General features: G+C 36.1%; 1 protein-coding gene across 3 annotated transcripts in view; it reads left to right on the top strand.

The window, feature by feature from the left end:
• Window positions 1–13,765, top strand: part of LOC754879 (E3 ubiquitin-protein ligase HECTD1) — a 52,224-nt gene that overhangs the window by 19,954 nt on the left and 18,505 nt on the right. For all 3 annotated transcript variants that reach the window (XM_030999241.1, XM_030999239.1, XM_030999240.1), the window contains exons 5-21: window positions 1,105–1,383; window positions 1,762–1,820; window positions 2,258–2,475; window positions 2,979–3,052; window positions 3,429–3,527; window positions 4,583–4,706; window positions 4,982–5,162; window positions 6,541–6,676; window positions 6,945–7,121; window positions 7,475–7,802; window positions 8,235–8,410; window positions 10,022–10,192; window positions 10,635–10,772; window positions 11,793–11,939; window positions 12,520–12,611; window positions 13,034–13,145; window positions 13,599–13,733. In XM_030999241.1, coding sequence (XP_030855101.1) covers window positions 1,105–1,383; window positions 1,762–1,820; window positions 2,258–2,475; window positions 2,979–3,052; window positions 3,429–3,527; window positions 4,583–4,706; window positions 4,982–5,162; window positions 6,541–6,676; window positions 6,945–7,121; window positions 7,475–7,802; window positions 8,235–8,410; window positions 10,022–10,192; window positions 10,635–10,772; window positions 11,793–11,939; window positions 12,520–12,611; window positions 13,034–13,145; window positions 13,599–13,733 — 2,646 coding nt within the window. The remainder of the gene's footprint in view (window positions 1–1,104; window positions 1,384–1,761; window positions 1,821–2,257; window positions 2,476–2,978; window positions 3,053–3,428; window positions 3,528–4,582; window positions 4,707–4,981; window positions 5,163–6,540; window positions 6,677–6,944; window positions 7,122–7,474; window positions 7,803–8,234; window positions 8,411–10,021; window positions 10,193–10,634; window positions 10,773–11,792; window positions 11,940–12,519; window positions 12,612–13,033; window positions 13,146–13,598; window positions 13,734–13,765) is intronic.

Genomic DNA, 13,765 nt, shown 5'->3' with positions numbered 1-13,765 from the left:
GCCACCTTTAGAAATCCAATAAAAAAATTCAAAAGCAAATCAAATGATCTTATTCGATAAGAAAGAATCAATAAAACAAGGCGACACGTACCGCACATTCATTCAAATGACAGTCTAAATATGACCCAAAATATGCTGATGATATACTTGAATTGTGAGCAGTCAGCCCAGGGTATGCTTGGCTGTTGTTATTGCATGTATTAAGAAGCTGTGATGTTGATTGATTGATATACCATGTGGTGTGTCACCCAGAAATACAGTCTTATCAACCTGCTATTTTGTTTCCATGTACATGTACATGTAGCCTAGAGGCTGTACGAGCATAGTGTATATCAATCACGTTTCCCTGTAAACATGTACACTGTACATGTTGTTTCATTGTAGTTTTAACCTGAGACACCCAAAAGGGGAAAGATATAATAATGTATTTTTCTTGTCATTTTATTTGTTTACCGGTAACAACTTTCACCCACTGTACAGTTCTGACTACGTACATGTATAGCCATACCGTGTGCAATGCACTTATAAAAGCTTGTGGTAGCCTTGGTAGTTTTAACAGGGAGGTTTCTGCAGTACAAACAAAAATAGTTTAGGTGCTTTTCTTATTCATAGTTGTTGTTAATTGTATGGTAGTAGCCCAGAATTGAAGGCAAAGTAGACACTGTTAGACTGGGGCTACAGTACATGTACATGTACATGTACAGTTGTAAATGTAAAGTTGTAAACCTTATAACATTTTACAAATTAGTAATTATTTGAATTCATTACGTTTCATAAACGTGGGAATATGACATATTGAGCTTATCTAAGGTCAAAGAAGTTTGCTGTATTTGAAATAAATTTGATTTCTTTTCTGTAAAGCAATCTCAATTTATTTTTTCATAGTTAAGTTATTTTTGACTTAATCTTGTATTCACAGAGGAAGGTCTTTGTACATGTAGAAGTTCATTTACTCTAGTGTCAAGTTGTAAACATTGTTTTCTGAGGGATGTTTGTTTCCCACAGTATTTGTTGTATTTATATGTTTGATTGTCCATCAACATAATATTTTTTAATTTTATTAAATTATAAATTAATTCCTCCCCCCCCCCCAATACATTTCAGGTTGCTGATGGAGCCCTACGCTGCTTTGCATCCCTCGCTGACCGCTTCACAAGGCGTGGGGTAGACCCTGCCCCTCTTGCCCGTCATGGACTGACCAATGAGCTCCTAGAACGTCTGGCCAATTGTGGCCAACCTGCCTCCTTTACCACCACCACTACCCCATCCAGCACCCCTCGGCCAGCAGCAGGGGCGACACCAGACTCCAAGAGCAACCCTAACATCTCTACTGTTATCAGTCTACTATCAACTCTATGTAGAGGTTCACCGACTGTTACTCATGTAAATATTGGCTTCTTGGAGATAATTTATACCTACATATGTAGTAGTCAACTGTTTCAGTTTTAAAGATATTTTAATAATGTGTGATATTAAAACACAATTTATGTATACATGTATTTCTTCTTGAAGAAAAATTGTGATTTTAGGGTAAAATAGTTCATTTATTGTGTGGGATAAACATTGCTGTCAGTACTACAATTTTGCTTATTGTGAAAGAATTTCTAAAAACACATTCTGATAAGTCATGGTAGACTTCAAAGTTGTATTTATATAGAGTTTTTAATCTCATGCCAAATAATGAGGAGATATGTTTTTTGTTATGAAGCAGCAGTTAGTTCAAAAGTTAGTAATATCAATTTCTAAAATGTTTCATTTCAGGATTTATTGCGATCAGACCTCCCTGCATCAATAGAAAAGGCTCTCATGGGTGATGAAAGGTATGTAGCATGAATATGTTCATCAAATATTTAGTATTTAGAAAGTCTGATTTCATTACATTTTGTTGTGTGTGCTGTAATTGCTTAAGGTGTGCTGGAGAGCTGGTATCTTATAAAGTTCCCTTCATCTACAATCCCTACCTTCACGTATCTGTATACATTTTATTTGTTTATATGTCAACATTTATTCATTTTTGCTAGCAATATTTCATATCTTGTATTTTAAAAAAAATCTTTTTTGTTGTTTTGTTTTCTTGTTACTACTTAAATGTTTTAACTTAAAAATGTATTCATTGTTATATATTTGTCCTCATTTGCTATGTTATCTTTATGTTTTTGAATGCTTTTTATATTGATGTAAACTTGCATTTTTAGTCTTCGGACTTGTTGACAAGTAATGAATAAAACCTTATTTGAACTACCTTGTCACCGTACAGATGTGTCCTGGACACCATGCGTCTGGTAGACCTCCTTCTGGTGCTTCTGTTTGAGGGGCGTAAGGCTCTCCCCAAGTCCAGCATTGCCCCTAGGCTTCGTAGCAGTACTACGGGTCTACGTCGCCTTGACAGCGCTGGAGAACGCACCCATCGTCATCTCATTGACTGTATCCGTAGCAAGGACACCGATGCTCTCATCGATGCTATAGATACAGGAGGTAAGAGATGATGAGACTCTTTCTAGCTATTATGTATTTTCATTTCAAACATCTTCTTTTTACATTTCGGAGAATGCACATATCAAATCTTGAATTTTTGGTGGACAATAAAATGAACTAGGAGCTGTGAAATAGTGCAATTTATATTTAATACTTTGAATGATTTTCTTGTTTTGTAATGTTGATAAAAAATGTTGATAAAAAATGAGTTATGTAATGATGTTATTTGGTTGTTAAGTTTTGAACGTGTTACTTTAAATTTTCTATTTTTATTATTTTATTCCTTTCTTTGAAGGGGGGTGGGAATCGTTTTTTCTGAAGATGATTGTAAAGTTACGTTAAGTCCCAATTTTACATCTTTTTCAGTTTACTTCAACAAGAAAGCAGAACTCTTATCGAGGTACTGTGTATGTAAACAGAGAAATGAAAGAAAGCCAAGAGAAAACAAAATTAAGAAAAATGTTGATGTTTTGTTTTCTTGTTCTTTTGTTGCAACCCATCAGTTGAGGTAAACTACATGGATGATGTAGGCCAGACCTTGCTCAACTGGGCTTCAGCCTTTGGAACTCAGGAAATGGTGAGTTTAGTTCATCTAATAATAGTTATAGTCAGCTGATAGATATAGTCATGTTATGAGAGAAAAATGAAACAAACATTTATAACCATGTGGTTTTTGAGGGTATAGGTGTGTTTATGAATACATTTATCAACATTCCACTATTTGTTCAAACTTCCATTACATGTATTTATGTTGCATTCAGTACAAAATCTATCAGTATTTTTATTTCTTGATAAGAATATATGATTACTCCATTTATATGTAGCAAGTGGAATAATATATGGTTTTGTACTTAAGTTTTCACTTAATCTTTATTTTCAGGGATATTGTATTCTTTTTTTTCAAATAAATGTTATAGTATTTTAAGTGATTTTTAATTGTAATCTTCCCTCAGGTTGAGTTTTTGTGTGAAAGAGGAGCTGACGTCAACAGAGGTCAAAGGTCATCTTCTCTACACTATGCTGCATGCTTTGGTAGACCTCAAGTAGCCAAGGTATGTAAAATCATGTCCATTTTTAGACCCTGAATTCTTAAATAATGTGTTTTAGTTTTTTTTAAATATCTTTAAAAAATGTATTGGTTTCTTGTGTTTTCCCATTTCATGCTATCTGTCATTTTCATTCATTCTTTTATAATGAATTTCTCAATTTTCCACCTTTTAAGCCTTAGTTCTGTATTAAAGTCTGTCTGTAATATGTTGTCTTCATATCTGTAGGATTTCATTTGATAGAGATATTGTGTATGACTCGCTTCCCCTTTGTTCAGAGTTACATGTTATTCGTACTTACTCAATGTCATACATTATTCACATTTGATTTGAATTTGGAATGAGCAACAGGATATGTGATTAGTTTCACATGTGTGTGGACATGTGAGCGCTCTTCTATGAATCAGAACCCCCCCCCCCCCCCCTCCTTGCAATGATCATTGACAGTTAAACAAACATGAAATCATATCCTGAATCCTGTTCAGTACAGAATTTGATGAAGGCTAAATTTACATCATTTCCATTTAGTTGCATCTCAATCCTGTGCAAATATATCAACAGATTTTCTCTGCACATTTACAAGGTTAATTTTGTTTGGTACACTGATCATTGACAGTTAATAAGTGTCAGTCATGAAGTAATTGTACTTATAATGAGCAATTGAAAAAGAAAAAAAATTGCTACAGTCAAACCTGCTTTAGTGACCACCTGTCTACACAGACTACTTTTTGTGTTTTCCTTGGGCGCTATAGACAGGTTTGACTGTATTAAAACTAACAAAAATAACAATCACAGTAAATGGGAAATTGTTATGAAGTTTGTTTATTTTAAGAGAAAATAGAATAATTATGCTCTATGAAAATGTAAAAATAAATCAAGATTGAAGAGAATTAATGTCCTTACATTAATTGAATTCACTAACACTGTTGAGATTGCAATCATCATCAATTTTTAAAACATTTTCATTTCAGGCTATGTAAAATCAAATCCAAACTAATTGTGCCAAAACCAGAAACAGATAGGAACTCATTTCTACTCACTTATCAATTTGTATAAATTAGACCCTGCTTCGTCATGGTGCTAATCCTGATCTAAGGGATGAAGATGGTAAAACTCCTTTGGACAAGGCTAGGGAAAGAAATGACGAAGGTCATCGTGAGGTCATGCAGATTCTACAATCTCCAGGTAAGTCTCCTTATTGGTAATATTGTCTTTTAATTTTTTTTTTCTTTTTTTTTTTCTCCTTTCAAAATTTTAGATGAGTTTTTCAGGTAACATTTTCTTTGAAGACTATGGTTTTGTTACATGTGATGCAAAGTAGGATGCTTGTATCATATCAGTCACAAAAAAAAAAAAAAAAAAAAAAATTATCTGATGCAGTTGATGTCATAATTGTTATATTCCATTCACTCATTTCTGTGTACTGTTTTTTCTTCTGTAACCTACCCTACCCTACCAAGGTGAATGGATGGTGCCTGTATCATCAGCCACAGAGTCTACCATCACGAGCCCAGAGGAAATCAAACCAGAGGACGGGGATAGGGAACCCAAGGGAGACCCTGAGATGGCTCCTGTTTACCTCAGGAAAATGCTGCCTATCTTTGCTCAAGTCTACAACAACACCATGATGCCTTCAGTCAGGTTAGTACGCACATTGTCCAGGTAACCTGACACCCCCCCCCCCTCCTCTCTCTCTCTCTTTCTCTCTGTTTCTCCTTCTCAGTTTATCTCTTTCTCCTTTTCTGATTGTCTCTTACCCTGTCTTCTGTATGTGTTTCCTGTGTATGTCTCTCTCTCTCTCTCTCTCTCTCTCTTTCCCTCTCTCCTTTTCTGTCTGTCTACCTATCTGTGTTTGTGTTCTTGTAGTCACGATTCATATCATTTGTATCTCTAGCTTCCCCTCTTCATGTTTTAGTATTTTATTTGGTGTCAGAGGATTCTTGGTTGTTTCTTTATTTGTTTCATTTCTCAAATTTTGAATACTCAGTATTTTGCAGCAAGATTGATTACGAACAACTCTCATTCTGTATGTTAAAGCTTTGTTATACAATTTTGAAAATATTTTAATATTTGTTTTTTAGTTCTGCTTCCTAGTTATATGATAAGCATGTATTTGCATAAGTTATCCGTACCTCAAGAATGAAACCCCAGCTGTTTCTATAAAAAAAAATGGTAGACAAATATACTGCCAAGTGAGTGCAATTCTGGTTTGGATTGCTCGATGCAGCATGTGTTTCATAATTGGCACGCTTTCAAGTTGTAATGATTGAGATCACAGACAGAGGAAGCACAGTCACTATACACATGGATGTGGTTCCTATCAAAACAGACCATTGAGACAGCAGTGCATGCTTGTTGACACAGGATCATAGGTGTGACATTATACACAAGGTCATCCATTGTGATTGTTTCCTATTCACTACGCTGCTGATTGTATGATTGGCATTCCATCAAACATAGCATTCAGGATCACAGATGATTGACATTGGAAAATGAAGTTCAATATCAATGACCATGTGTTGTTATTGCTATAACCCAGAATCTGTTCTTTCTGCACTTTGTGTAGTTTATTTAAACTTCTTAAATTGAAGGATATTAAATGACCTCATTCAAGTTTGTTTCCTTCGAAATTGAACAATATAAGAGTTATTTTGCACATTCAGTATGCATTATAACATTTCTATTAATAGACTAGATGGTATCTTTCTCAATTAATTTAAATGTTATAATAAGGATATTTATTATTTATATAGATATTGTAATTAAGAAGAAGAAATATATTCTTTAGTAAGGATTTGTACAAGTTTATGTGCCAACTCTATTAACATCAGCTAAACAAAAGGGATAGTTTGTATTATTATAGCTACATGTAATTCCTAATGCTTAAATTTAAAGTTGTAGTAGACAAAAAGTATCAAAACAGAGCATACCCCCTCCCCTTCCATGAACATTTTTCCAAAGAATATTATTATTTCAGGGTATTGCCTGAGCTTATGTATTTGATCTGATTGCTCTACAGGAAAGCTACACTAGCTCTTATACGTAAGATGATCCACTATGCACCGTCCAGGCTTCTATGTGAGATCTGCTCAGGAGATCTATTAGGCTTCACACCCGTCTTGGTTGAAGTACTAGCAGCAGTCCTAGATCATGAGGTAAACATTGTTAAGATAGTACACAGTGATGATGATGATGATGATGATGATGATGATGATGATATTGTTATTGATTTAAGGTGAAATAATGGAATTTTTGTATATTTGACCTGAGTGCTCGTAAAGCAGGCATAATCATGTAAATATGTTCCTTAACTCCTGTCTTAGTTACCACCTAGGTAACAATTAATTAGAAACAATGACAATCATGACAGTGTACTTAAAAGTCAAAGATGACACAATTTCATTTTGTTCATTGACTTGATAGGATGATGACGAGGGTCACCTGACAGCCCTCCAGATCATTCAAGACCTGATGTACAAGGGCCAGGATCTGTTCCTGGACCACTTTGCCAGACTAGGTGTGTTCAGCAAGGTATCTTCCCTAGTTGGACCTCTAGATGAGGACAGAGAGGAGGAAGGGGCCACTGCTCAAGTCAAGAGGGTGAGTCAAATTGTTTTTATTGTTAATAATAGTTAAAACAAGAATGGCAATGGTAATTGCGATAAGGATAATAAAAATGATTATGATAATACTGGCTTCTTACATAGCATGTGCATCCATTACAATATGAGACTCTCCAGGTTTGTTCAACTTGAGTTTCATTGAAGTATTTGTAAAATATAGCAATCAGCTGAATGCTGTTGTGGATCTCGAGGACCTGGATTATTTTTTTCATGAGAAAAATATCTTGTTGAAATATACTCAGGGAGTTGATACTACTTTGCTCTAGTTATTGGTAGTCTTATGCATGCCTGTGTTTGTCTCAACCTTGAATTATGCTGATGTATTTCCAGGAGATCCCTGATGATCAACACCACCAACTGCAGCAGCAGCAACACCATCAACATATGCAACAACAACAACAGCAACATCAACAACCGCAGCTACAGCAGCAACCCCAGACACAGAGGATGGATGATTCTAAGGAGGTTGTAGCAGGTCGACCTTACAGCTGGAAAGATTGGTGCTTAGCCCGGGGTAGGGATTGTCTCTATATCTGGAGCGATGCTGCTGCGTTGGAGCTCTCCAATGGCAGTAACGGCTGGTTCAGGTTTATCCTGGATGGCAAACTGGCAACCATGTACTCCAGTGGTAGCCCTGAGGGAGGCTCTGATAGCTCAGGTGAGATGGCATGTAAACTACACAAGAGAAAGTGTAATACTATTCTAAAATGATGGTTAACTAATGGGTTGGTATGTTTGAAGGTCATGCATGACTATACCATTTACCCCAAGCGCTTCAATCTTTATTTTATATTGTACATATAGTGTTAAGACAAGTAATGAGTTTATATGTGGCCAGAGCTCAAGGTATTGCCATAATACTCTATTATATTATTATTATTATTCAAGCCTAAGGCCTCATCAGCCGCAGCTAGAGCTGCTATATTGGCAGCAGCACATCATCTATCTTGGACGCCTTTCTTTCCCCTTGTCCACTCTGACCGATGGTTGCCTACAGTATCATCGATAAACAGTGTTATGTTATAGTTTCACACCATCTAACTTTGTTGTAACATCAGACATCCTGGTCTTTCCTATTTGCTTTACCCAGAGAGTCGTAGTGAGTTCCTTGAGAAGTTACAGCGTGCCAGGAGTCAAGTAATGCCTGCTATTCAGACCCAACCTATCCTCTCCATACCTGGTCCAACCAAGCTAGTGGTAGGTAACTGGACACTACAGTGCAAGAAAGAAGGTGAACTGGTCATTCACAACTCAGACGGACAACAGGTTAGTTTGAATATGGAGCGAACCTCATGTAGTTAGGTCTTGATTTTATCTCTCTTTTGATATTGTTCTCAACCCACCCATAAAAATTATTTTTTGAAAATCTTTGATTTGGAAGGTGTTGTTATGTGCTCTCAATACAACCCTTAAAGTAAAAGAACTATTGTCTAAAAACATCTTTCATTTGATGATTTGGAAGGTGTGCTTTATTTTTATTAGAAATAAAATGGATATGCAAACATACATTTTTTATGCCTCCGTTACGAAGTAGCCGGAGGCATTATGTTTTCGGGTTGTCCGTCCGTCCGTCCGTCCGTCCGTCCGTCCGTACGTCTGTACGTACGTCTGTACGTACGTCCCGTTCTCGTGATCACGTTATCTGAAGAACGGATCGATGGATTCCTACCAAACTTTGATCATATATGTATCTAGCAAAGTCGATGAACTGATTAGATTTTGGGGTCACGAGGTCAAAGGTCAAAGGTCACAGGGCTCATTATGTATGCAAAAACAGCTCGTGATCGCGTTATCTGAAGAACCGATTGATAGATTCCTGCCAAACTTTGGTCATGTATGTATCTTGTAGAGTCGATGAACTGATTAGATTTTGGGGTCACGAGGTCAAAGGTCAAAGGTCACAGGGCTCATTATGTATGCAAAACGGCTCGTGATCGCGTTATCTGAAGAACCGATAGATGGATTCCTGCCAAACTTTGGTCATGTATGTATCTTGCAGAGCCAATGAACTGATTAGATTTTGGGGTCACAAGGTCAAAGGTCACAGGGCTCATTATGTATGCAAAAACAGCTTGTGATCGCGTTATCTCAAGAACCGATTGATGGATTCCTGCCAAACTTAGGTCATGTATGTTACTTGCAGAGCCGATGAACTTATTAGATTTTGGGTAACGAGGTCAAAGGTCAAAGGTCACAGCGCCCATTATGTATGCAAAAACAGCTTGTGATCGCGTTATCATTAGAACAGATTGATGGATTCCTGCCAAACTTAGATCATTTATGTATCTTGCAGAGCCAATGAACTGTGTAGATTCTTGGTTCATAAGGTCCAAGGTCATGGGCTCATTATGTATGCAAAAATAGCTTGTGAACGCATTCTCATTAGAACTGACAGATGGATTACTATTTAACTCTGGATATCTTGCAGAGCCAATGAGCTGAGTAGATATTAGGATCATGAGGTCAAAGTTCAAAGGGTCATATATGTATATGAGAAATTGTTTGTAATCACGATATTCTGAGAACCTGTTAATGGATTACAATTGAACTTGAATTTGAAAAATTTCTTCTGTTTTGGTTTGTAAAATTGCTCTATGACGGAGGCATCATTTTCGACTGCGCGCAGTCGAATTCCATCTAGTTTTTTTCTGTCACTTTTTTCAACACTTCCAATTTAGCTCCTTTACACCGAAGTGTGTTGATATCTACCAAATTAAATTGAGGGATCATTTAATTAAAAGAAAAGGAAATTACATTTATTGCAGTCTGTTTCAATTAAGATGGTAGTTGTTGACAAAAAATCCTGGTAAGTCCTAGGCCTAACCCACAGTCATAGTCCTTCTAATTATTGTCTATAATGTTTTGTTTGTTTCACAGCAACAAGCAACAGTTCTGAGGGAGGACCTAGCTGGATTCATCTTTGAGTCTAATCGTGGGACTAAGCACTCTTTCATCGCAGAGACCTCACTAGGTCCAGAGTTTTCTACTGGTTGGACTGGAAAGAGAGGAAGGAGGTTTCGATCTAAACTGGAACAGGTCCAGCAAAAGGTAGATTTGACTTATAACTGAATCATTCGCAATAGTTTTTGATAAGTTTTATATTCCCTATAAAATTCTATTGCAAACATTTTGTAGAAAAGTAGCATTAAGTGTAATAAAGATAAAAAATTATTATTACCTGAAGGTTTTACAGTGCATAATGCAATCCTATTGCAAATCTTTTTACATGTTGTTTGTGCGAATGTGGCACATCAACAAATGTGCCTTTAGAGAAATGCAGCATCATAAATGATAAAATTTAAGGCCATTTAATCATCTCGAGTTTTAAAATTGATAGGAGGGACAAGTCTTTGTACTTCAGTGGGAATACAAACTTGTATTTGACAAATCAATGCTGACCATCATTATATTTTGACGGAAAGAATAATCATTGAATTCTTGATGGCATAAGTGAAAGCAATTTATCCTTTTAAAATCCTTTTTTTCTCAGGTGAAGACACTTGCTCGTGAGCTGTATGAAGGTTACTTCAAGGTCGCAGAGTCTCATCCCAGAGACGTGGTAGCTAAACTCAACTCCATTGTGATGCAGCTAGAGGCTGCATGTGACCTCTACAATGACCCCATCAAGGTAATTAATCAACTGCATTATAAGGCAGTAACAAGTACAGGGTGATATGTGAATAATAGTGCAGGTACTTGGTGTGTCGTTCCAGGAAAACCTTCATAAATCATGAAGCACAAGACAAAGCACAACATTGGTCATTGGTTGTGTGCTCAGAGGAGGGGGATATGGGTGCTTTATCTAAAATATAATGCTCTATTGTTGCAGGTCACATCCAATTCACAATAGGGTCAGGTCATCTTAATGCCATCTTTTTAAGTGCTGTTCCATAGTGTATTGTAATGCATGTCCCATTCAGTCATATCCACAGGCCTACAAGACATTCAAGGGTACAGGATACTATGTGTATTAAAATGCAGGTACATTCCATTGAACATGACATCAAAAGATGACTAAGCACAAAAGACTGGGTGCTTCCTGGTAGAAGGCTATCATTATATGCCAATAGGAAATTAAAGTTCATGACATACAGGAAATGATTAAGCCAGATTAAAAGCCACATTTGTGCTTCCATTCATGCAATAAAGTGAATAGAAATATCTTTCAAGACTAGGGTTATATGAAGGTCTCATAGACAAAGAATGTTGACAGGAAGCAAAAGAAAGCTTTAGTACGAGACATGTCCAGGTAGAAAGTGTATTATTAAGATGCATGAATGTTTCCCCATTTTATGTCAATGAAAATTGGAAGTTGATTTTTCTACATGTAATTTAATATTCAACTCACATAGAAAGGTATGATACTAAAGCATCCAGAGCCCTGTCTTACAAAGAGTTGATATTAATCGCAACTTATTTGCGATTGATATCAATTGCAACTATGTACATAAGAGATAGGAGATTGCAAAGTTGCGATCAATAAGAGGACATAAGATTGATTTGGATGAATCGCAACTCTTTGTAAGACAGGGCCCTGGTCACTCTTGAGAAGAAAGGCTAAATAGATATAAATAACTAAATAAACATGACCCTATTGTAAAATATCAATGCATAGTTTGATACTACTTTGTGTTTGTGTAACGTGTAGGGCATTGATGATGAGCAAGGCTGGATGGAGGAGATGAAGGGCGCTCTCGAGACTCTAACCTGTCTCCTACGAGAGGAGAACAACATCTCAGCGTATGAGCTACACAGCAGTGGCCTGGTACAGGCTCTTCTCTACTGCCTCAGTGATGTAAGCCTTTAATCATTTGTATGCTTTCTTAATGTGAGATATACACATATCAATGGCAGAAAGGAGGGCTAGCCCAAGTCCAAGCTATTTAGTCCTATATGTTACCGACCACATCTACAATTACAGTATACTAGATGATTGTAGCTGATGGCCTTACTAGAAACTGAATAAGACAAAAATCTAACAAAATCATATTTTTATGTCAATTCATGTTCACAATACTATGGTACAGCTTGCTAACTCTTTGTAACGTATATCAGATTTCTTTGCCTTGCACAGGAATTAAGGTGAAAAAGAGACGAAATCTGAGATTGGGATAGATTTGGTTTTGATGATTAGAACTATCAGAGAATTACACGATAGTAATAGTAATGGATATCAAGGGGTTAGCGGGGAACAAGGTTTTTGATCATAACTTCGCTATGGCTAATGAACTTTATGATTATGATGTTAGTGATATTAAGATCATGTATCAACGCTCATATCTGCCATGTAACATATTTTTAAGTTTGAATCATATCTTTGTAACCAATGGAAATGATTTCTAACTTTGATTTCCACATAAATCTCCTTTGTTTAGGGCTATGATCATGTTGCTCTTCATGACCGCTACATCAAGGAGAGAGTGGCTCTCTTCAAATCATCCTTCAGAGATAACAATGATGAAGATGGGTAAGTGCAACTTAATATTTCCCTCTGGTTTAGAACTTTTAAAAGACGTAGAAATTACGAACACACATTTTAGCCGTGAAAATGCATAAGAAATCATGACATTCCCCCCAAACCAGATATGTTTAACTTATAATCCTATCAAGCATGTGATACTGTATTTTTGTACCTTTTTGATATTGATCATGAATGTCATGAAATACATGAAAGTCCAGAGTGTTTTCTAAATGCTTACAGTGATAAATACAAATCTAGATCATTTCACCGCCATATTTGAATAATATTACAAGAAGATATCGTGCCAAACTTTCATACTTGGTAGTTCATTTTCACAAATGCCCTGAAACTATACAAACTGAAAACTTATAATTATGCATATTATACAGATATGTATTCTGATGTATTTTCCCATGTTGTTGTTGCAGTGGTGTTTCTCCTTCTGTGATGCTTGTACGTAAGCTGGTAGCTGTTCTGGAATCCATTGAGAGACTTCCTCTTTTCATCTATGACTCTGCTGGTTCTAGCTATGGTCTTCAGGTGAGCATTTAGGTTTTATTAAGTATACCAAATAAAAAGTCCAAAGACTAACAATAATTGGTTCACATTGTATCATATAAAAATGCATTAAAAACAGTAGATTTAAAAATTCAGTAATAAGTTAGAGTACAAAAAAATATCACAAACAAAAAAACAAAAAAATGATTGTAAATTATAAAATGGTATAGTAATATCAATACTACAATATAAAGATATTGATTAAAATTGATAATGTCCTCTTCAATCACACATTGAAATTAATGTATGGTAGAAGGAAAAAACACATGATAGCTTGCATTGATTGATTTAGCTGTATCTGCTAATGCTTAGAATAGATAGATGATTCTATTAGTTGTCTTTTACATTCCTTTGTTTTCAACTAGTCAAGTTTGCCAACATATTTATATATATTTGTAAAGATTAACAAGTAAAGTTTACTTTGTTCCATATCAGGTTCTTACACGGAGGCTGAGGTTCAGATTGGAGAGAGCTACAGGAGAGACCGCCCTCATTGACAGAACTGGAAGAACATTGAAGATGGAACCTCTTACTACTGTGGCCAGTCTAGAGAGATACTTACTCAAGATGGTACGAGTGGGACTGTTGTGTCTACATGAGGG

The sequence above is a fragment of the Strongylocentrotus purpuratus genome, unplaced genomic scaffold (genome assembly GCF_000002235.5).
Source record: "Strongylocentrotus purpuratus isolate Spur 01 unplaced genomic scaffold, Spur_5.0 spur5_scaffold_5, whole genome shotgun sequence".
NCBI classification, from domain to species: domain Eukaryota; kingdom Metazoa; phylum Echinodermata; class Echinoidea; order Camarodonta; family Strongylocentrotidae; genus Strongylocentrotus; species Strongylocentrotus purpuratus.
Note: the sequence above shows the minus strand (reverse complement) of the source record. Positions and strands in the feature narration are given on the sequence as shown.